General features: G+C 34.0%; 1 protein-coding gene across 2 annotated transcripts in view; it reads right to left on the bottom strand.

Annotated features, from left to right (window-relative positions):
• LOC129233223 (uncharacterized) overlaps nucleotides 1–25,108 on the bottom strand; it is a 42,089-nt gene that overhangs the window by 4,571 nt on the left and 12,410 nt on the right. Inside the window, exons 4-9 of one of the 2 annotated variants that reach the window (XR_008581438.1) lie at nucleotides 24,070–24,152; nucleotides 21,433–21,550; nucleotides 18,449–18,614; nucleotides 17,588–17,675; nucleotides 6,605–6,700; nucleotides 6,483–6,525 (exon numbers count right to left, since the gene is read on the bottom strand). Coding sequence is in view for 1 of the 2 variants with exons in the window: in XM_054867281.1 (XP_054723256.1) it covers nucleotides 6,481–6,525; nucleotides 6,605–6,700; nucleotides 18,449–18,614; nucleotides 21,433–21,550; nucleotides 24,070–24,152 (508 nt within the window). In the remaining variant the exon portion in view is untranslated. Of the gene's footprint in view, nucleotides 1–6,480; nucleotides 6,526–6,604; nucleotides 6,701–17,587; nucleotides 17,676–18,448; nucleotides 18,615–21,432; nucleotides 21,551–24,069; nucleotides 24,153–25,108 lie in introns of those variants that run through there. The other variant, XM_054867281.1, reaches the window with a different exon arrangement.

Genomic DNA, 25,108 nt, shown 5'->3' with positions numbered 1-25,108 from the left:
GAAAATAAAAGTAAATTCAAAATAAGTGATGTCCAAGCAGTAAAATCACATCGCAAAAAAAGGCAAGCGGCTGCGACAGAAGTGGATGCAATGAGATTTCAAAATTCAGATTTGACTTTCGGATCGTTCAATTTTCCACTTTTAATAGCTTTTATGTGCTATACTGTTAAATCACTCAAGATTTCTAATGCTCCTTCAATTACTGTTACTTTCTCTTTGTCCAGGACATTTTTCCATGACTTGAAATTAATTTCCATGACTTTCAGTGAAAATCTCAATTTTCCATGACTTTTCCAGGTCTGAAATTCGTTATTTTTTTTCCAATGACTTTCCAGGATTTCCATGACCCATACGAACCCTGTACAAAATTTCAAGGTGTACGAACACTTTTGGGAGCCACTGTAGCTAGAGAAACAACTTTCATATGCTGAAAAGAGTTAAGAACGTTGAATGTAAAAAATAAAAAAAAAGACAGACGATAAAATAAATAAAGGCTATGTCCGAATAGGGCAACGAATTTTAAACTAATTTAAAATGAAATTCTAGATGGAAAAGTAGTTTTAAGATTTTGACAGCAGCCAAAAAAATTTCTTTTAAAACAATTATTAGACTTTTACTTGCTCACGCATATGCAAAATGGCAACAGGAAAGGAATAAAAATTCCTGAATAACGTAATGTTAATTAGCGTTTTAATTAATATCTCCGCTAATTAAAGTCGCACACATACGAGATTGGTCCTATTGTTTTCTTTGGAAAATTTCGAATTGACCGGTATCTCGTTTGACTCTCGATTCACAGCGGTTCTCAAGAAGATCGATCTTCAGACAGACGGACGTGAACAGATTTTAATATATAGTAGATTACAATTAATGAAACCAATTAGAAATTTTATTCAAGATAAAAATACCAGGAAATTGTTTTGCTTAAGAGAATGTTTTACTTATATATTTCAACTAACTATTAGCATAAGGCTTCAGTGGGAGATTTACTAGGGGGCGGTGGGGGCGAAATGACCTTCATTGCGTCCATGACCGTTATTTTCTGACACCAATGATATGAAATTTAAGATATTACTTGCAATTGCTACTACAGTATACTGCCGATTATCCGTGAGCGGATTATCTGGCTTGTGGATTATCTGTGCATCATTTCGGAATCACACTTTTCTAAAACTTTGATGATGTTATCGATAACATCATTGAGGAAGTTAAAGAAATCGAATGTTTCGAATCAGTTGACGCTGAAAATGTCGAAGAGTGGTTTAAAAGCGACAAATGTGAATCAGGATTTCAATATCTAACTGACGAAAATATCATTGAACTTGTTACTGAATCAAACGCAAGTGATGATACCGAAAACGAAGATGAAGAACATGAAGATTATACAATTTCACATTCTACTGCTCTAAAATCTGTGAAACATCTATTGGATTGCATGAGTGAAAGAAGTTACGATTACGAAGAAATAATTGCAGTAAGAAAAACTCGTACGGACATACGCAACAATTTAAACAAACAAAGAAAACAAAAATGTATCACCGATTTTTTTAAAGCAATACATTTCGAAGAAAAGTTCCTGGTTTGTGTGAGTATTTAGTTTTTTCTTATTTCTCCTCAAATAGTTACCCTGCATATTCCTTAAATGATTTTTCATATTATCCGTGTTTTTCGATTATCCGTGCAACGCCGCCCGGTGACTAGCACGGATAATCGGGAGTATACTGTATTTCAATGAAATAAATTCCATAAATTTTGATTTAAATTAGTTTCAGATAGTGGTCTAGTCGAGGATGGACTATGTTACCTACTTTTTAAGTTTTACCCAAGCTCGCCCTTTCCCCCTTTTACTAAACTACACTCCTTTTTATATTCGTACTAGCAAAAATACCCGGCGTTGTCTGGGTTAGCAATAATTATGAGAAACAATCGTTACTTGCATTTGTTTTCTGTTTTAAGTGAAAGAACTTAAAACACACCTTTTTGACGTGATTTAAAATCTAGCTTCTTCCTTACTCGTAAAACTAAAGTAGCAGTAAGTAAAAAGAGCAAAATAGTATTCATTTAGAAGCGAAAACACAAAATTTAAGCGTATACAAATTTGAAGAATTTCCGAAATGTGAAATTAAACTTTACATGTTTAAAAAAGATTTATCAGTTAATACTTTTTTTTTTTACATCGAGCCTTACCTTCTCTGTATGTCTATTAAAGAACGAACTGTTTAAAAAAATGTAGCCGCGCGCTCGTGATCCCCTTAAACTTGCTTTAGTTATTTTGGAAAATTTGAATTATTCTTGGTGCGATTTAAAATGTTACCGAATTTGCCTGAATCGTTTTGGGACACCTTGGATAATGCTCCCCCTCCTTACTTTGTAAAACGGTATGTTACTAATTTTTGTTAAAGAGATATTGTCGCCATATGCTGAGATACTTTTGGTCACCATAAAATGGCGCTAAACAATTTCATCCGAAATGTTTCCAAAATAAGTAGTAAAATTTGGCGATGATTTGTGCGCAAAGTCACATTAATGGAAGTTTTTGTGCTGTTTATGGATTTGCCTAATTTAGTTGCTGGATTATTTTACAGTAAAAAAAGTTTTTAAAGATTCTTTTGACTGACGATATTTTGTTTACATGGTGAAAGCTGACAAACATTATTACGTAGTCTTTGACTTCAAAAACCGCGACAGTTGAAAAAACTGCCAAATGCATCCGCTACAGAAATCTTTCTGCATAAATTTTGGCGAGGTTTCTGCTGTTAGATTGGATAATGATTAAAAAATCCGATCAGCACAAATAATAAAAAAAGAACCATCAATTGTACTAAAATTCCGTTTAAATGAAAATATCAACCAAATCTAGTTATAATGGGGAAAAAAACGTTACATTAAGATTTGACTTGAGAAAAGCCTCAAACAGTCAGACGAAACACAAAAACATTCAACAATTCTAACTATGAACTGGGAGTTGAGATGATACACTAACTAATGAATTGGGTTGAGGAAAGCCTTCGAACATGGAACAAAAAAAAAAGCTCATAACTCGTTTTTCATACAACTTAGAACTTTCTAACAGATGCCACTTTCAGCAGAAAAATAAGCGCTTTCGATGGACACATAATTTTAATATGAGCACGTATTTTTTCACCGTGATATTGGGGCATTTATGCGAAAATTTGGACAAATTGGAATAAAAAAAGGAAGTATCAATCGGATTTTTATCGAACTAATCTACAAACCTCCCCAGTACCAAAAAGAACAATCTGCCGGGTAGTTTCTCAGATCTTAGGGAACAAATTTACCAAAGTCCATTTTTATGTATATAGATATGTAAGTGTCTTTCTAACTTTTTCTTCCATGACCATACTATACTGGTATGATAAGACGATGCTATGATTTAGATTGTAATGTGGGAATTCCGTGTTAAAACTAGTAGATCCAAATTTGTCCAATCCAAAAGTTGAAGCAAATTAATTAAGAAGGACAAAGGAAATTTCAGTCAGAGTTGGAACTTTTTTTGGGGCTTCGCAGGGTTTCAGTTTTTGATATCATTTCAACGAGCTCTTTAAAGTTAAATAACTCCAGTCACAACTAAATTGGTTTCTAAGCTCACTTATATCATTTTAGAATGAGCCTTCTGTCATTTCTATATCTAGTGGCGTAGTTAGAGTGGTTCGAAGGGGGCGGTCCGCCCCGGGGGCATACTTTTGGGGGTCAGCATTTCAGCACCTTTAATGTGAAAAAGTAATTCATACTTTAAATCTATTATTGGAAGCAAAGAAAAAAAAACCCTTCGAAATGTAAGTTTTCGGTAAGACTGTACAATTGCGCTTTTCAGTGATCAAAGTTTAAATATCCCCCCCCCCCCCCCATACTAGGAAAATCTCCAAGAATGGTATTGTCAACGGAAAAGAGAAAACATACCACAAAATCAACCACCTAAAAGTTTCAACGGTGCAGTTTGCTTCATCCCGAATACATTAGTACATCATACTTGCCAACCTTCGAAGAAAAAAAAACAGGAGATTCCACTAGAGGTATATGGGTGATTCACCAGCGACACATCTTCACAACGTAATTATTAATTGTGCTTTTAAATAACATGAATACTAAATTTAAAGTGAAATGGGGATTTTTTGCTGATGTAAGCTAATTGGTAGCAGCAAGAAAAACATACTGCAAAGGAAAAACCTAATAATAGGTAGTGAACTTGCTTAAAGTTCTGTACATTCCCCAGTCTCTTCCAGAAAAGTAGCTACCAAAATTTAATTCCTAAAATCCGAAAAAAAATCAATGTATGATGAAAATAATATATATAATAAGTAGGTATAGGGTAGCACATGCTAAAATAACTTCAAACTTTCAAAATAGTTGAAATATTTTCAAGATGCAAAAAGATTGAAATCTGCTGCAATTTTCGGCAGAGCACGTGCTTCGTTGCACATGCAATGTGGAAAGCTTCCAAAAAATTAATATTTACTAACGGAGTTATTAATTGGAAGAATTCTTATTCCCTGACATTGGTAGACTAGAAAGGGGCGCCATCTATTGAGAAGAAAGGAAAACTTTTTGATTATTGACTGAAAAAACGGAAGAAAATCTTAAAAAACGGGAAATCGGGAGATGGAAGCAAAAAACGGGAGTCCCCCGTTAAAAACAGTAGAGTTGGCAAGTATGGTACATGTATAGTTTGAAATTTTAGTTTTACAATTGCCCTCCCCCTCTAAGTATTTAATTAAAATTATTCAATTTTTCACAAAAAAAAAAAAAAAAAAAAAAAACGGACCCAGTGAAAAATCATGGACAGAAGACCCCTCTTCAGTAGTCAGAGCATGTTTGCAAATATCAGGTGCCCAACAAAGGTGGGGGATCCGTCAAATTTCACCTTTGAAACTTTTAGGTGGAGGGGGAGGTAACTTGAGAAAGTTTTTCATCTCAGTTTGGGGTGGAGGTGTTGTTCTTGAGAGGGGAGTTCTTCGGGAGGTGCACCATCGTCTTTGAGAAGGAAGGGTCACCTCCTACCATGTTTCAAATAAAATTATTCAAAAAAAAAAAAAAAACGTTGTTTAATTTTTTTCATTGAAACTGCGTACGAATTTTGCAGACAGATTTTGAAACTCTAAAAGCTTGTCGCAGACAGCTACAAAACTTTGTGCCACTGGGGTTTTTTGTACTTATTGCTTCTGTCTGACGATCGATTGCATGGAAAGGTTAATATCCGTTTTATAGGCGGAAATGGACGTATCTATTAGTTTATAGGGATGTTAGTTGGTTTGTTTCAGATGTGCACTTTTGCTACTCTATTATTTAGCCTTAGTTTCGTAAAAATTAAAATTTGCTCACAGCAACATTTTTTAAATTTAAAGTATATTCGATTTATATGCTCACGGCAAAAACTAATTTATTTATTTATTCACAACACAATTTTGAGCTTACGATTTTGCTTTTACGTTCCTGAACGAAATGAAAACATTTTATTTTCTTTTTCTTGTTTCCATGGTAACTATTTTTGTTTCCCCTTATTTTATTTTTGAGAACGCAATAAATGAATAAGGCACTAGTGACATTATAAAACGCGAGCATCCTAATCCCATCGTCATTTTCCCTTCTCCCCTGCTAGATTCATTCACATGGAATCATCTTTATTTGGCAGATTGCCAAATTACACACAATCCGTGGTCAAACAGTATTTTAGTTTAATGTGTACGGAAGAAGCTCGATTTTGAATCACACCAAAGCGGGGTGTTTTGAGTTCTTTCAGTTTAAACAGGAAACAAATGAAGTAGTGATTGTTTCTCACGATTCTTACTGACCCAGGCAACGCTGGGTATCTTTGCTAGTGGAAAATAAAGGCTTTTGCCAACAAATTCCCCCCGCTTGGAGACGATTCGTAACAGCACACATACACCATTCAAACTATTCGTATAAAATCATAGGAAAAATTACACAAAAACGAATTTCTACATTTTTAAACAATAATTTTCACACATGAGGTTCTCAAAACACATTTCATATTTCATTTTATATTTTCACAAACAGAGGTCGGTTAAAATTCCAATCTGGTTCCCCTCGCATTTTTTATTCCAGTATTCCCCCCCCCCCCCCCCCCCCACCACCACTTTATATTTTTCTGAAAACCAAACAACTTTTGTATCCTCAGAAACCCTTTTAGTTTCAAACATTTCTGTCCAAGTTTTCCAGAAACACTTTTAGTTTCAATCTTTCAACCTAAATTTTCAGAAACACATTTTAGTCTCACATTTTTCAAAACCTACATTTTTAGAAACACACAGTTTCAAATTGAAACCTTTAGAAACAGTTTAAGTTTCTATTAAAGTACATCAAAATTTCATTTCCTTTAGTTAATTTCGGTTTCAAACCTTCAAAACACACAATCTCAAACTTTTCATGCTTTGATCTATTTTCTCTTTTCACAATTTTAAATTTTAGAAACCAATCGAATTTTAATTAAGAGATACTTACTTATGTTTGTGGATTTAACAAAAGACTGATTCTCAATTTAGCAACCTGCAAAAGAGTAAATGGCAATTACATTTAATCATTTCTGAAAAGAAAAAAATGCAACTTGGACAAAAATATTGCTTACAAGCACACAAGAGTCTTCACCGTAGATCCAGACAGGTTTCTCCTCCACTGTCTCAGGAATATCATCCATCATTATTATTTTTACTTTAGAAAGTGTCTGTGATAAGAAAAAAAGAAGGATAAAAATTGTATGGAAAGACATCCAAAACTAGCGATGAACCTTTTACAAACAAAGAGTACAATTTATTTATCGAAAATTGGACCAGCTTTTGTTGTCCCCTCAAAAACACAAAATGTACAAATATGCCGTCTTGCTTCCACTCTAAAAAATAGTGAGATATCAAGCAAAACCAAGACAGTTGTTTTTGTTAGTATTTTAGGAATCCCTATTTAGTATTTTAGGAACCATGTATTTAACGACTTCGTCATAAGGCATTTTGGGAAACACCTATTTAACAACCTTGTCAAAAATTGTTTCCTAACAAGTTACCTTGATCATATAGCATCGGTATTAATATTGGAGAACTTAATTTCTATATATTAATGCAATGACTTGGCAATCGCACCGCAACATAAAAGCATCTACGCACTTTTGGCGATTAAGAGTGAGCGTTTTTTTTTGTTCATGAATGAATACTGCATACATCCAATGTGCATAAATACAGTCCTATGTTTAATAGGGAAGTTTTCGATTTTTCAATTTTATTTTTATATGATAGAGTAACATGTATGAACATCATAGGTGAAAAAATTTTTGCGATACGATAAGTAGTTTTTTAAAAATTAATTTTTAAAGTTCAAGTGTTTATGACGTCAAATGGCACAGGAAGTGACGTCATGCGCTCTTCCGCCGCGTTAGAAGCCGAAGGACGCGCAGTTGGCTTCGAAGACGAAACGTAAAAGGCTTATGTCCTCGCATTTAACTCCTCGCGTTTCTGGAACATTAAACCTCTCATCCTCGCGGAAATATTCGAATACCATCATTGAGGTTACTTGAGGAAGATTATTAGATTGTGCTTTAACGAATCCGGCCTCCATAGTGTGTTCAAAAGGATTATTGAATTTCTAAAAAATAAAAATATCAGCGCGCTCAAAATGTCCGTAGAGAAAACAAGAGACCTTCGGCGGAAGGTTGCCCATGAGTGCCCTGTGAAGTAAGCTCGTGACGTTTCAGAAGAGCGCACTTTTGCGCGTGGATTTTTAAAAATTCATTAAAAACCAATCACGGTGTTTTATAATTCGGCGATGGTGCATTCTTTAGTTTTGAGGATCAATTAACAATATCCAATAGTCAAAATATGAACATTTAATAGGTTGCGACTTCCCTATTAGGAGTACTGATTATTCAGTACTCATCCTTTTAACCTGGCCAATCTTGCTGAGCAGATTTCATTGGCGACAAAACAAGGGCACCATTTAAAAAAAATGTTGATTTAAACATGTCCCATTTGGCATTGGCTAGATGGATACTATACCATTTTTAATGTCTCGAACTCCTAGGCCGGAAAAATAGAAAACACCCATAATTCTACCGTCACAATGTAGCCGTGCCAAGTCATTACATTTGCTATAGAAATAAAGCTAATCGACTTCATGATCATCTGATAAGTTATTTGCATATGCTTTGATTTCTCATTTGATTTGATCACTTATTAAAAACCCTTTTAAAATAAGAACAGTGTTCCCCATTGTCGCCATTAGAATAAGGACTAATGTCCTTATGTCCATTAAATTCCAATTAGCACCATTAATCCTCAACCCTGTTGCAGAATTTTATTTTACTTTCTGCAATAACGCTCCGTAAAGTGAAAAATGAACTAATGGACAAACTTGAGTGCAATTAATTTCAAAAGTGGAAAATTTATTTATTTAATAACAAATTTCACACAATTTCTTCATTTAAATTCAATTCATACAAATTCAATTTCATACAAACACGAAAAGAATTAAATAGTCCGGTCAATTAAGACACTGGAAATAACAAAAATTCCGACAAATCCAAATTTTTGTAGAGACCAAGGGTTTACCATTACAAATAAAGTGCCAAAAGTCCCCATCGATCCCATGTGAGCTAAAAAAGTTAAAAATTGTTAGTTTTTTCTCAAAATTGGTAAGCTTATCAAAAAGTACCTCGGACCAAGGTAGGTTGTAGATCTCAAAATCTATATATATATAAATGAATGTTTGTCTGTATGTCATCCATGAACTCAAAAACTACCCGGCAGATTTGGCTGAAACTTCCACCGTTTGTTTTTTTTTTTTTTTTTTTTTGGTACTGGGAATGTTTATAGACCAGTTCGAAAAAACCCGATCGATAGTTCCTTTTTTATTCCAATTTAAATCACAATCCATTGGATAAATACGAATAAAATTATCGGCTGCAGAAATTAATTCGCGTGAAAGATCTCTATTTTCTATTTCTATTCAAGAGTCACAACTGACTTCAACTGTATTTATGTCGAGGTCTGCATACTAGTGCCTTGCCTCCATTATTTTATATACCGATAGATGGCAGCACCATCACCGGATCGAACAGTTAATGAGAATTTAGAACTAGTCCAAGAGCTAATAGCTACCTGGTACTAGCACCCCCAGAGGTATCGTTTCACTTGGAGGACATTGAGACCACGAGCATATTTAACGTCGCCCAGTCCCCTTTAATGACGACGGTGGGTCTTGTGAAAGATCTCATTGATAAGAAGTTAGCCGTTGCCATTTTTCTTGAGTTTGAACAAATAAATTATTTCTTTATTGTTTCATGGCTTTTCATGCAACGGGGGGATTTAAAACTTTTTCTATTTGATATTTTTAGCGATGGATTGAGCTTGCAAACTGCGTGAGTAAAATTTGAGTATAGTCACGGCTTCACTGTATACCTGGACCGATTATTATGAAAATTGCTATATATATGTATTTTTCCACGGAGAAGGTGCATAATATGCTCATTGAAACCACTCGCCACCAGGTGGCACTGCAGAGTAGCAACTTCTGCCCCGTTCAACCGATTGTCATGAAAATCAGTATAATGATGTATTTTTTTGTTGGCGTAGCAACGCGCGTCGGGTACAGCTAGTTCTCTATAAAAAATAGCCCTTATGATTTTTTTCTCTAAGACCAAACCATTTCCCAGATAATGCGTACTCTCAAAAGACAGCCGGTCATTTGCAGAATCCCCTCTATTCGCATGTCCTTGAATAACATTTGGCTATTCTAGTCCGTGTGCCGTCGCTAATGTACCCGGGGTGCCCACCCCCCTAAGGGCAAGGGCGCACACCCCTTCAAAAATGAGAAAAATACCCCTCAAAACAACCAATAAAAATTTCGATGGCGCAGTGAGGACCATGACCCCTACTAAATGGGCACCCCTGACCTGCTTCTTTTAGAGTTAAATGTGCAGTTTGAGTGAATAAACTTATTTATTACAAGCGTCTACTTTTGTTTGTGCTGATCAATATTTATGAAAAATGCGATTAAGTGAATTTGAATTCAGCTTTATGTTTTAAAAAACTGCCTATTTTGCAGCGATGAAGCAGATGAGGAGGCTGAGAAGAAAGTGCAGAATCATAACAGAAAATTCATAAAGCTAAATCATAGCTTTTGACACATCTCAGAACGATCTTTAGCTAATTTTGAAAGGAATTCTTTGAATGCAAGTGTAGAAAATTTATGATATTTTCTGCGATAATTCTGCCCTTTCTTCTTCCCAGTCTCTTCATCGCCACAAAAAAAGCAGTGTTTTTAAAAACAAAAGCTGGATTCAAATTCATTTAATCTCGCTCTAATATGAGGTGGACTTACGTTGAAGTACTGGCCTGTTCATTAGGGTGGAGGGGAAAAAATCGAAATCTGATAAACCCTAAGTAATAATCCGGAAAAGTTGCCTTTTGTAGAGATATTTGGTCATGCAAAGAGATTTCGACTGCAAAAAATCTCGAGGTGTCGCTCACGCCTTGAAGTTGACCATTATTGCATAAAAACTGGAAAAAGTTACAATAATTTCATCAAGTATCAAAATTTGATAAATTTGATGTTACATCACTTAAGAGCAAGATTTTTGTGTAGGTCACACACCGTATAAGATCATTTAATTAACAAACTGTATTTTAAAGTTCCACACATGCGTTGAATTTGACCAATATATTGAATAACATCGTGTTGCTCCGTACTTAGAGAAAAAGTATTAGAATTTATGATTCGTAAAAGTTTGTTTTCATATTAATTAATTCTTACATAGATACAGAAAAAATAAGAAATAAAAGCATTTCTCATCTAGTAAAAAAAAATGTTAATTCTCCACTTAGCCCATAACTTTGGCTCAAAATATCAAATTTACCTATGATAGAGAACAAAGGTTAAGTAAAAATTTTAAAATATAAATGTGGCTTGCAACAGCCCAATTAAGTCACCCTTTGAAACAAAAGAAGTTGCTAAATAAATTGAGCCCTCAAACTGCAACCACATTGATTACAATAAAACATAAGTTTGACGTGCGAGCTGAACTATTTGACTACTCATAATTTTCAGTCGTGATTGAATTGTGGTGGGATGGTATTGTGGCTTGAAATTTCTAGATTCTAATCTGACTCGAATAAATCCATCCCTTTTGGTTAGACAAGTAACTGTACTTGACACTTCTTTTTTTCTTATTTTACCTATTGTCTCACTGCTTTAGTATGACATGTGAGGTTTTAAAAACCATGCTACTCACTAGGTACGCCATCGAGCACCATTTCTTTCAAAGATATATCGGAAATCCCCTTTTTGAAAGAGGGAGCTGAGTTGTACCAGTTCTGCTTATCGCTATCCTCTCAGCTTCAAAATTGAAATGTCGAATTATAAATTTTCATTTTTCAGTTTAATTCTTCGAACGGGTTGTCGTAATCTGTCTCGAAACAAGTTCTTTGATGATGGTCATCCGCAATACCCAGTGTTATGTCTTTAGATTCTCAAGGTAACCAGTTTGCAGAACAAGTGCTGATGATCTAAACATAGTACGATGGCAAGTTTGAAGAATTCGATTGGATAACTAAAATTTACAATTCCAGATTTCAATTTCGATGCAGAGAGACAGACTATGTTGAGTTCTTTGATAAGCAGAAGTGGGAAAACTCGGATCATCCTCTTAACCCCAGCGTCAATGACCAAAAGATTCCCTTACTCTCAATAACAGGGTACCCCGGTACCCATGTTAAAATTCGAAGATTTAGAGCAGGAAAAGTTTTTTTTTTCTTCTGACACGTCTTCTATTTAATTGAAACGTTTTCTTCCACCTTCATCTTGGGAAATGTGTGTAGCTTGTTTTTACTAAAAAACAAAATGGCTTATAGTTTTTCCAACATTTTATGTTTACGTTACAAGCTAAATGGTCCGTTAGAAAAAAACGTGTTTCTCCAGTTTTTATATTTAATACTGGATGTATTAGGTCTTGTTATTTCAAAGTGAAATCTTAGTACTTCATTTATTTATACCAGTAATGTTCAAATTACGGCTGTAGACCACATGGGGCCCGCATACATGTGGCCCCATGTGGTCTACAGCCCTCATACATGTGGCCCGTTGCATCGTAAAATATTACCTCACTGGTCATTTGCTCAACCTTTGCTGTCATGCCGTCTGACATTCGTAGGTATACTAAAAAAACAGATCATATATTCCAACTGAAATATTATTGTCTACATATCGAGAGATACGAAGTTCCTAATTCGGTATCACTGAGGATGTAACAATATGTTTGTACATCAACAAAAAGAAAAAAAAAAAAAGCTGTAATATTGTTTTCCATTTCACATCATAACAAAAGCAACTCTGGAGCAACCAAAAGTCACAACTATTTTGTTTTGTAACAAAACAAAATCTGATGTTGACCAGATTGATCAAACGTGCCGATAATTTAGAAGCATTTGATCGAATAGCGACAAACAATGGGTGTAATACCCTCTGAAATATAAAAATATATTAATCCATATTATGAGTATACTTAATTTTATTTAAAATCTTAATTATATCTGTAAATGTAATTGGAATAAACGTAAATAAGACAGAAATTTTCTTTGGGTCTAAAATCTTTAGCTTGACTGGTATGTAAAATGCAATGTTTTCAAGTGTTTCTTAATTTTTATTTTTTAACAACGTGAAAAATTTTTCGGCCATGGGAAGCGAGTCCAATACTTTGGTTTTACGCCAAGAAAATAAGTGAAAAAATTTAAAAAAATGAACCTTTATCAATAAAAAAAATCGTTTGTGAGTATTTTTTAGATTTTTTTTGGGGGGGAGGGGAGGTACTTGCGTGAGTGTACCTATCAAATATGAATAATTGCTATGTAACTGTCGAAAACAGAAAAAAAATTAGGGGGCGGGAATGATGGGGGAAAACAGGGGTGATATTTTAACTCAAGGGCTCATTTTGCGTGAGAATAATTAAAAATGGTGCCAGAAGCATTTTGAACAGTCTTTTGATGTGCAGTGTAATGGGTACTCGGTTATTGAATATAGGTGTAAAAATTTTAAGTGCTAAAAAACTTCCCAAGAATTGTTCTGAAAACACGTTTTTTAGTTCACATTCGTGTAAATAACAAGAATTAAAAGCAATTTTACCAAGACCTAGTTAGAAAGGGCAAAAACTGATGAAAGTAGCAAAAAGGTACCCGGGTACCCGGTCATTGACGCTAGGGTTAAAAAAGGAATTTCAGATAAAACTTTACAAGAAATGGTGCCTGATGGCGTACCTACTGAATTATATGATTAAACTAAAGAAGTGAGACGATGTGCAAAATTAGGCGAAGAAGCGTCAACCGCTTTTTGTTATCTAACCAAGAGAGATGGATTTCTTAGAGTCAAATTAGAATCCAGAAATATAATACGTCTCGCAAGCCAAACTATGTTTTATAGTATGAAATGTGGTTACAGTTTGAGAGCTCAAAAAACATTAAAAGGGGGGTTGTTTTGAGGGGTATTTCTCATCTTTTTGGGGGGGGCTCTTGCTTTTGGGGGGTTCCACGATATTGAGGGAGTGCGCCCATGCCCTTAGGGAGGTGCTCACCCGGGTACACCATTTTTTTAAGGCTTAAACTTTTCAAGAGAGGTGAAAAAAAGCTCAAAAATAGGCACAAATCTTTCATACAAACAAACATGTGCGTTTCAAAAATTATTTTCATAAAAAATGTGAATTATTATCTGCACAATTGTATTTGATCCTCATTGCTTTGGAAGCTCTGCTATAAACTAAAACATTCATCTAAAATGCAGTTTTCTGCCAACTTCTCATTCACTAATTTATTTATTCATTTTTTGAAAAAAAAATTCAAAAACCTATTTGAACTTGAATTTTCCACATTTAAATAAATATATGAATTGAATCATTGTTTTTCATAGTGTGCAGAGTTTTCTATTTATTTTTATAAAAGTAGTGAAACCCCACACACACACCCTTTTTATACTTTAAAACTCGGTGACAGTGGTGGCCACTAAGTTTTTTGGGTCTTGTGGCCACTTGCCAGTTGGAAAACTTCTGAATCTTGACCTTCCACGGGACTTGTGTATTTTATGAAAACTAAAACTAATAATAATGCTGCACATTATTTTCAAATGCCCAAAATAGTGTCCCAGACTGGCTAGAAAGTTTCTGCTACTGGGCTTGTGCCTGATGGTGCCAGGAGAAAAAAAAAAGGCTGTTTTACTTATGCATAGCTATAACAAGGGTGTGCCAGCTGAAACCCTCTTTTGGAGGGGCGCAGGAAAATAGCGACTTTGGAGCAGCTTGGCTCAGAAAATAATGATTACGGGGCAGCTTGGCTGAGGAAAATAGTGAACTAGGAGCAGTTTGGTTGACCAAAAAGTTTGTTTCGTAGAAACATGGAACACGAAAATAGTTTAATTTAAGGGGCAAAAAGTATGTTTTGAAGTAAGGATTTACTACACACACACGTTATATATATATACACACACAATGAAATAAAATACTGCTCTAGGGATGTGCCGACCAAAACTCATTTTTGGAGCAATCTTGGGAGCAGGAAAATGGTGAGTTTGGAGCAGTAAAATAGTGAGTTTGGAGCAGTAAAATGATGAATTTGGAGCAGTAAAATGGTGAATTTGGAGCAGTAAAATGGTGAATTTGGAGCAACTTGCAGCAGCAAAATTAAATTTCACATCAATATGTATATTTCACACATAGAAACTTGTGTGACATGATAAAATAACAAAAAAGGAGACTAAGGATACAAAACCACCATAACTCCAACTACCAATTGAAGCTCACTTGATTACATTTATTATTGCTATTATTTTTTTTTTCTTTTCTTGTGTCTAATATTTTTCTCAAAAGACTAGTCTTGTCCTGATCTACTTTTTTCTTACACTTCTTTTGATTTAAATTTAGTTCACACAGTTCCTTTCTCTGAATCTACATCACTGCTTTAGTGCACATTTAAGCTGTAGTGCTTCGATACCTATTTTCAAAACTTGTTTGCTTCATAAAACTCAAAAACACATTAAAAAAGGCTAAAAAAAAAAAAAAGCAAAAAATAATAGTTGAATTAAAAACTTTTTTTTCTTTATTATTTTTGGTATGTGAAAGTTATTTGCTTGCATTTTACCTTACATATATATATACAGTTGGCTCTCTAATTAACGACGCTGTATTTAACGACTTTCTCTATTTAATGACGGCTTTTCATTGTCCCAGATGGTGCACTACAGTGTTAAGTGGAGTGTTACAGTGGAGAGCGGAGAGTGGTTAAACAGAGAGCTGACTGTATACATATATATACACACAGTAAAACCTCTCCAAGCGGCCACCCCTCTTAACGGCCAAATTTTTGTGGCAAGGATATTTTAGCCCACGTTAAAAGCACCCCTAGCAACGGCTACCCAACGCTTCCGAACGACCGCCGAGTGGATTCGTCCATTCCATTTTTTTTCACGAAAATCTATTCACTTTGTGTCTAATATGCAGCTTTTCGGTTCAAAAAGGAGAATTCTTATTGGCCTTTAACGAATTCCGGTAATTTTCGAGTAAAAATGTCACTCATGTTTACTTTATTAGAAGGTCAGTGTCAGTGGCGCACACATGAATTTTTGAAGGGGTGGGTCCAGAGTTAAAACTCCCATTTACATATAATACCTGAATAAACCGTCAAACATATTCACTTGATTTTTATCGATTCTCGAGAACAAAAGACAGTAAAAAAAATTATTAAATAAATAATTAGTACTAATTAATAATAAAATATTAATAAAAAATACTTAATTAAATTACCAGAAAGCAAAACAGTTAATGCATTTATTTTTCTCATTATTTTAAAATGAAAACAGCGAAGCAAATTCAAGTAAAGAAGCACCAAGTCTGAAGACCAAGAAAAATCTCATTTTAATAAGTAATTACAAAACTAAAATTATGATTATTTCACTGTATTCACTTACAGCCACCAGTCTGTCTCTGTAGGCTTACAAAATATCGTAGAATAAAAGCTAGTTTTCCAGTTCGTTTTTCGACTTTACTTGTGACTTTCTCTGTGTGTTATGGTGACAATGCTTGAACTCATCTCAGTGCAAGAACACATTAAACGTTCATAATACACAGTACTCCTTAAGTGCGTTTTTAGCCTTCTCAAAGTCAAGAAAGATCTCTCGATTGTGCAATTCGTTTAATAGGATAAGTGCACATTTAAACAAAACTGTTTTAACAATAGAAGTTTCTTTTTTCACTTACTAGAACTGAAATTATTGTTATTTTTGCTAGGAAATATTTTACGTAGAAAATACATAGAATCAGAATTAATCGAAAAAAAAATGCAAAAGCTATGGGAGGGGTCCGGACCCCTTCCTTGTGTGCGCCACTGGTCAGTGTGTACGTGTAATCTGGTTGCAAACAACACTGTTGGCGATCATCTTATGAATCTCGAACTACGTATTGAAATTCTGAGAAATGTGAACATGGAAAATTGGCGAGAGAATTAATAGAGTACGATTTAGAAACTGCAATGAAGAGCTTCGATAATTACACTGCCGACTGGGAGAAATGTCTTCCGATAACGAGTCTGCGAAACTAAGCGTTTTCTAATCAAATCTATATGTTTGGGATTGGTTTAAATTAACTAATCAGTTCGCTCTGTGTAATTAAGGTCTTTTAAACAGATACATTTTTATGCCTCTCGGGCACTAATTTGCCCTCTGACAATCGATTTGCGTTTTGTGATCATCAGCAAACTAAACTTTCAACTGAAGTGATTTTGGGGATAATAAATAAAGTCATCCGAAATTCAGATGCAATGATAAATAAATTGCTTGGAGCAATTTATTAATCATTTGGAATTGAAAAACGTTTTGAATTGCAACAAGCAACATCTTGAATTGGATTTTGAAAACAATTGTTGGAGGACATAAGAAACTTAAGTCACAAATAGTATCCTTTCTTCGAAAACTATTAACAATAGTTAAATAATATACTATTTCCCTTCTACAACGGCCTCAAACTTTATTCTGCGCATTAAACTTGCTTATCTTGTGTATTGTAGAGTTATATTGCAACTAACTGAAAAGAAAACCCTTTACAGCAGCCACCCCCTCTCGAGGGCCGAAATTTTGCGGAACGGAGGGGGGGGGGGCTGCTCAGAGAGGTCTCGCTGTTTATATATAGACATATATGAATGTTATATACTGAAATACTTGATCAACAAATCTGAAGATCAAGCAAAGGCTGCATTAAAACCTTTTAACTGTGTGATATTCAATCACAAAATTAATAATGAAATCACAATGAAAAAAAAAATGTCATAAGAAAAGTAATTTTAAAATACGTGGTGAAAAAAATATGAAAAAATTAATGAATAAATAAAACTAAAAATTTTAAGACAGGCTAAGCATATGAAAAAAAAATGCCTGAATTTGAGAAACTTGAAAATATCTGCGTATTCATTACCAGAGCATTAGAATTCCCCGTTTTTTGCTATCTTAAGTGTCTCCGACCAAAATTAGAGATCAATTTTCAGTCCTAAAATCTTAAGAAACCTAAGATTAAAAACTGGTGAACAATATTATTTCTTACAGAAGGCATTCGCTTGAATCAATTTGAATGCAACTGCATTGATATTTTCGAGTGGGTGTGGCAAGAAGATGAACTTACAAGTCCTCTTCTACTAAAAACAAAAGATAAGAATGGTTGAAAATAATGATCGATACAAAAAATATTCAAGTCAAAGGAACAGAATCACATAACAAATTAAAACAATCGAGTTTTTCAAAAGCGGATGCAATTGGATTTTGAAATGCGCAAAAAATCGGGACTAAGTCGAAAAAATCGTAAAAACAAGCTTCAAATGCACAAACTTGATGATAATCTGCAAAAACTGCCAAATATGTTAAAGAAACTGCAACATTACATGCAAAATCGCACCTATGGCGCAAGTTCGTCCGATTTTTGGCGCAGAAAAGTCCATTTAGCAGCCTTTTGGCGCATGATTGGTGATTGGCACAGTTTGGCTCAATCCCTGCTATAAATAGGACCTAACCCATTTTATAACTTTTCTGTAATGTGGCAGACCCGAGTGAATTTAAAATTAGAAATTTCAAATGATGATGATTTTTCTTTTTACAGCCCTTGTATTTTTTCCATTTTAGCTGTTTTTAGGTGGACATATTAGCAGTTTTCTTTTTTTTACAAAACAATAATTTTTGTCTTAATTTAAGCTTGAATAGCCGTCATAGTGACAACTCTTCAAAATAGTCGCTTTTTTAGTAGCCAGTGGTAACCCTGAGCTCTATAATTATTTAATGAAATTAAAGGTTTTCATAGAAACTTTTATAAAAACTCTTTTTTTTTTTTTAAATTTGTTCAATAAAAACGACATACAATTTTCAATGTGACTACATGAAAACACAATGAAACAAATAAAAGAGAGAAATAAACCTGTATTTTTCTTATTTTTAGTCCTCCATCCCCAAACAAAAGGTTGACCTTTTGTACAGGAATCATGAGTTGGAAGCATCTTTCATCGCCAGGAAACGGTGTAGGAATAATAATCATCTGGCCTTGTGCCCTCCCAATCAATGATATCATATGCTGCTTTACTGACCTAATATGACAAAACAAAAATCATATGACAAATCAAATGAAACACAAAAAGAGAATAAACCAGGACTACGTAGTCCACGGCAAAACCAACTCTGACTGCAGGTTGGGTGTCTCTTATTTTCCAAGTATGAAAATATTATCCTCTCACCCCCTAATTTGGAACCTTCTTATGAAAAAGAAATTCAAACAAAATTTTATCATGATCGGGCAAAATTTAGTGCTTTTTTCTTTGCAAAAATGTAAATAAAAAAAAAAAATCTTTTCCATCCATCAATGAATAAGTTACTAAAAATGTCAAATTTTAATATCTCTAATTTGTACTGAAATCGTTTTCTATGGGGGAAAATGTTCAGCAAAACCATTGGAGAAATTTCTGAGCTCCCCCCCCCCCCCCCCTTAGCATTTTGCATATGTGCGCTTATGAATTGAAGTTTTAACTTTTAGGCTGTTTTTGGCAATGTCAAGAGGGGGGAGGCACTCTTTAGGCGAAATTTCGAAACTGGAGTCTTAAAAGCGCAACTTTTGACCATCTTTAATGAACATAGAGGGTGGGGTTCGGGATCCTCCTCCCCCTTCAAAGCTGAAGTATTCAGAACTGTGCTTTAGGTAATCCTTTGGCGACTTAAGAAGAGGGAATTCGAAGACTTCCTCTCGATAGATTTTAGAAATTAAATTCTAAAAACTTCGGTGATGGAAAGGGGGAACCACAAATTTAAGTCAAATTTAATGAACTTTAGGGGAAGGAGTTCATGGGGGAGGGGGGGGGGAAGTCTCTCTCCCCGAAAATTTCTCTATGCTAAAGTATTGAAATGCTATTTTGGCTATTTTTGAGTGAGATAAAAGTTAGAGAATTTGGGGGGCTTTCTCGAAACATTTTCAAAATTAAAGTCTTAAAACTTAGGGTTGTGTTTGGCGATGTTGGGCGGGGGGGGGGGGGGAGTTGCTCTTTCAATAGAAAACCAAATCTTAAACACAAACTTACACTGCCTTTAGTGTGCCTGTTTCACACAAGAGAGGGAGGTATTCCACCTCCCAGCCCGAAAAATTTTAGTTTCTGAAGTTTTAAGAACTCAGTTTTGGACTATCTTTGGATGACTAAAGTGGGAAGGGAGTAGGAAGCTTCTGTCAAAAATTTTCATAAAGTATTAAAACTTCTAGGTGGTCATAACTCATGTTTATGGGTAAAGGGGATACCAGTAATTGAAAAGAAAAAAAAATTAGAAATTGAAGCCTTAAAAACTCAAATTACGGACATTTGTGGTGAACTCAGAGGAGTGGGTTCGGGAGTTCTCTTGCAAAAATTTTTCGATGCTGAAATATTTAAAGAGCTACTTTAGGCTGCATTTGAGTGCCTTTTGAGAGACATGATTCGGGGGCCCTCCTTTGGTGAGGATTCAGTTCCCCTATTGCTTTTTTTAATTAATAAATATTGGATAGCCCTCCTTGTTTAAAAAATATATCTACTTCACTGAAGCTGTTTTTTTATTCCTAATTTTACCAAGTGCTCTCTTATAAAAGAATTCTTTTACAAATTAAGACTGGGGGGGGGAGGGGGTGAATGATGCCAGTTTAGTAATCACCCATATCCTTCCCCCACTTTTCTTTCTTTCCTGGTTTGTTCGCTCTATCTTGGGTAGACTTTCCGATCAGAACTGATATATGTTGCAAAAGTAAAAATCTTAGGTCAAAAGCGATTTTATTGCTGCAATAAAAAAGGTTTACGATCGGCAAAAAACTAATTGCTTGGAGCCCTGAACGCTTTTACCCCTAACATCATCCAACATAGTCTAAAATTGCGTTTTTGGAACTTCAATTTCGAAATATTGCTGAAGGCGAGTTCTTGAACTTCATCCCTTCAATAATGCATTCAAAAAGTGTGTAAATGTTATGGCAGATGGAGTATAATTTGGTTTTTAAAGCATCAATTTCAAAATCTTCAAAGTTTCAATTTCGGGGAGAGCCAGCGCCCCCTACCTATTTTCTATATTATTTTTTAAAATCGCCCAATATTGTGATTTTGGGACTATCAGTTTGAAAAGATTGTTGTAAGAGAATCCCTAAACCCCTCCTTTCCGTGAACTTTACCAAAATGGCCTATCATTGCGTTTCGTGGACTTCAATTTAAAAACTCCAAATTTATGTGAAATGGGAGGGGGGGGGGGTGCGAAGTAACACCCATGAGAAAAACATTTTTACAAATACTTAAAATTTCTTAAATAAAAAAATATTTATACCATTTTGACTTAAAACTGAGTATTTAAGACAAGGAATGGGGTAATCCTTTGCCCAACATTTTTTTGTACCGGGGCTCCCGAAACTTGTTTGAAACCATTCTGCAACTCGGTAATCCAAAACCTTTGATAAGTTTAGTCGAGGTAAACGACTACATTTTGCTACTTAACTAGAGCATTCTGTTTTCTCTTTTTGACTAATGTTAAAAATTAAAATTTTAGTTATTGTATTAAGGCTTTTTTTTTTTTCAACTTTCATTACATGTTTCCACTTATTAACTATCATGACTAATTTTTAGAATATTATTATCAATAAAACTTGATATCTCGAATTGGTCTTGGTGACCGATTTGGTCTACCATCGTCTTGGTGATACCCAAATTTAGTTTTCCATCCTAACTGAAATAATTATTTTAGTTTAAAATTTAATTTTCTGGCGTTAAGTTGTACCTCAGGATTAAACCAATCATTTAGGGACGCCCCGAAGTCTCTCAGTGTTCTAGTTGCTGAGATACTAGCAAACCCAGGCCTCAGAATTTTTGTGACAAACATGCCAAATATAATAAAAGTGTTTAAAAAACAACTTACTGTACAACTTCTCTGTCACCTACTAATGTAAATGTAACGGGATGCATAACTGATTGCCCTTCGTATATAGGTTGTTTGACAATCCAGAATCTTCTGCTATCTTCCACACGCCCTAGAGCTAAAATAATATTAAAGATATTGAAAATGATACTTCATCAATTTGCTTAGCTACATAACATAAATAGCAGTAAAAGTTCTGAATGCATTAAAATACTGAATCTTATAGCACCAATTACTTAAAACAATTTTTCACGTGTTACACATAACTATGCACATGATCCACTATAGAACCCTTTTGATTATTAAAAAACTTAATGACAGGTTTGAGAGCGTAAAAGGTAAAATTAAGCTATTGACATGCCGGCTAAGAAATATTTCACATATTTTTATCAAGGAACTAAAAATGATATCTTAATAAGTAGATTATACCCTGCCGCAAATAACATGCAGGAAAATACGGTATTTAATCAAGTGAACATTTAAAATTTAAGGCATATTGATATGTATATCAGTTGGGCACGTAGCATAGGTAACGCCTGGTGCAGTAATTTCTGTTGTCAACCTCATTCCTCTAATTATCTCTATGTGATAAAATTAATGTATTTTGTAGTGTTAACAATTGACTAGATATATCAAGTGTTCATAAAAATTGGGCATGATGTAAATATTATACAGTTGAACCTGGTTAATACGAAATGTCAAAAATCCACTAACTTGTTAGTATTAGCAGTTATTTGTAACAACCGTGCAGACATAGGTAAAATGAAAAGCTTTCTGCGAAAACAGATCCTAACTGGAAAATATTCTGCAAATAATTATTTATCCTAATTTACCCTTAATTTATATTAAAGGCAAAATAAAAAAAAAGCTTTAAATTCATTTCATTTTTCTTTTTGCAATAACATCTAGTTTACACTTACTTTTCACCAACTGAAGAAAACTGACTTAACCATTATTTTTTGCCCAATATCAATCACAGGATCATTATTATTATTCTCATTTTATTGTGAAAAAGTTCATGTAGATCTGATAAAACATGAGCTACCTTCTTTTTACTTGAAAATTTTATGAAGATGTTTGATTTTGTAAACAAATCAACAAAAATTACTTATTCGTTTAAAATTAAGTGTATTTCTGCAAAAATAAATACCGTATTTTCCTGCATATTATCTGTCAAAAAGTTTCAAATTAATGTGAATTATACGCGCCTGCAAATTACCTGTTTTTCTTTTCTTCTCTCTCAAAGCATTGAAATTCAGTTTACAGCAGGAATCACCAACAGAGACCGTTCCGTAGTCTTTAAAGTTGTTTATTTTACATAGCTTGAATTTTCTACACGATTCAGGCTGTTGGCCCAGTAAATTTAGGCCGAAAATAGGGTCGATGCACTACAAATTTATAATTAGCTGAATTTTTCAGGATTAGTTCCTGAACATGCGTGGAACAAATCCTAAAAAGTCCCCATGTGAGCTTCTATCCAAAATGGCGGATCAAAAAAAAAAAAAAAAAAGATGGTCGCCTAGTACTTTTTGTTTTCCTTATAACTCGGCCAAATATGAAATTTTTTTTAAGTTCTGAAAAAAACTGTAGGCTCTAGAAGTAATATTATTTCGATGCATAACCTAAAATAAGCAATAAAAAATTTCTAACATTTGTTTTGACACCAAAAACTGAAATTTCTGAGTTCTATGTAATATGCAGCTGTGAACACATAAGCAAGTAAAATAAATATTTTTTCAAATTTTTTTGGAAAGTTTTTTAAAAAATATTTTCCCTCATATATTAAGTCAATAGCTGTTATTTTTCAGTTTTAAAAAATGCTATGTATGTTTGAATTGGTGCATGTGTTTTACGACATTTCCCCATAAAAAGCTGTAGACATATATGACCTTCAAATTTTGTTTTTTGTCAGAAATGCAAAACTTTCGGTGTGAAAACTCAATGCTGATCTGTTCACAATTTATGGCAAAGGGATGTAAGTGCCCATTTTCAAGTTCTGAATAAAATGCGTTTAAAGATAACATCGTAGGTAGGCTTTAATTGAATTTGTTTTCTAAATCATGCGGTACAGCAGCACCCACCAGGGCTACTAGTACTATCTCTTGCCCTAAGACAGAGGAGAGGAACCCCTACTATTTGTACAGGTTATCTTCCAAATTTTTAATTTTGCCACTTACATCCTTTTGCTTCTCACTGCCTTATACATATTAACACGCCACTTTTTTTTTTCAACAAGCTGTTCATTAACTTTTTTTTCACTATGATGTGCGCCCTTTTCGGCTTGCGCGACTAGGCCAGGGCCTAGGTTGGCCTATTGGGTAATCCGGGCTTGATTCCGGTTTTGAAGTTTTTACTCATACCGAATTATTAACTTTGAATATACCTTTTTTTCTGATAATTATGTACTTTATAAATCCTGTCTGTTTCACTGTTTCTTACTTATAAGCAATTGAACATTAATAATAAAAAATACAATAATATTAAAATCTCTTTATTTTCATTTTCATGTGTTCTCAAAAAAAAAATTCTGGTCTTCAAGTTTATACTCGATCTGTATTGTTGATTGTTTTAAAGTAAAATGGTAGGCCTGAGATTAGAAATATATTTAAAAAAACTGTTCACATGAATGTTACTTACCAATGCGACTCATGGAAGTTAATACACAACATTTCTCCGTGATTATGTCGCTAATATCTTGATTTGATGAGGCATTAATTTCTCTAAACAAAAGAAAATGACATTTAAGGAACTTTCTAAAATTAAGGAACTCTAAAATATTAACTAATCTATCAGCACACAAGTTTTATAGAATATATAAACATGCTTCAGTTTTCAAGCATGTTTCCCAGAAAAATAAACTTTTAAACTAGGGATGCACCGATAAGCAAATTTGGTTGATTACCAATAAATCAGCTGCTAATACTAGGCCGATTAATGATCATTTGTCGGATATGATTATTTTTAATAACTACCAGTGTCTCTCTATCATTTTTTTTCTTTTATAACTTCCAACTTTAGAGATTTTAAATACTGTAAAACTCTACAAAATAATCATTCAAGAAAGTAAACGGCCAATCAAAAATTCCCGAATAAATGAAATGCATCCTAACTGGTTTTCTTCTGTTAGTAGTGCAGAAAGAAAAAAAAGAAAGAAGATAAATCGAAAAATAATAAAAGGGGAAATTTTTACCGCAAAACAAAAACAAAATTTTGTTTAGTCACAGTCGAAAAAAATGGCAACTTTATGAATGGTTTTATTTGTGCTAATTTAAAATGAGTTCCACTTTATATAAGATCCGTTACAGTTGAAGATAATTTATTTTTTGCAGTTTCAATAAAAAAATACCTTGGTTCTATTTTGAAGCATTTATGCATTAAATGTTCATATTTTTGCTATTGGATATTGTTAATTGACCCTCAAAACTAAAAAATTCACCATCGCCGAATTTTAAAACACCGTGATTGATTTTTAATGAATTTTTAAAAATCCAACCACTAAAGTGCGCTCTTCTGAAACGTCACCGAGCTCACGTCACTGGGCACTAATGGGCAGCCTTCCGCCGAGGATCCCTTGTTTTCGCTACGGACATTTTTATTTTTTAGAAATTCAATAATCCTTTCGAACACACTATATGGAGACCGGATTCGTCAAAGCACAATCTAAATAATCTTCCTC

Source organism: Uloborus diversus, unplaced genomic scaffold (genome assembly GCF_026930045.1).
Source record: "Uloborus diversus isolate 005 unplaced genomic scaffold, Udiv.v.3.1 scaffold_259, whole genome shotgun sequence".
Taxonomy (NCBI): Eukaryota; Metazoa; Arthropoda; class Arachnida; order Araneae; family Uloboridae; genus Uloborus; species Uloborus diversus.
The sequence above is the reverse complement of the archived record's forward strand: the minus strand, read 5'-3'. Positions and strand labels throughout refer to the sequence as shown.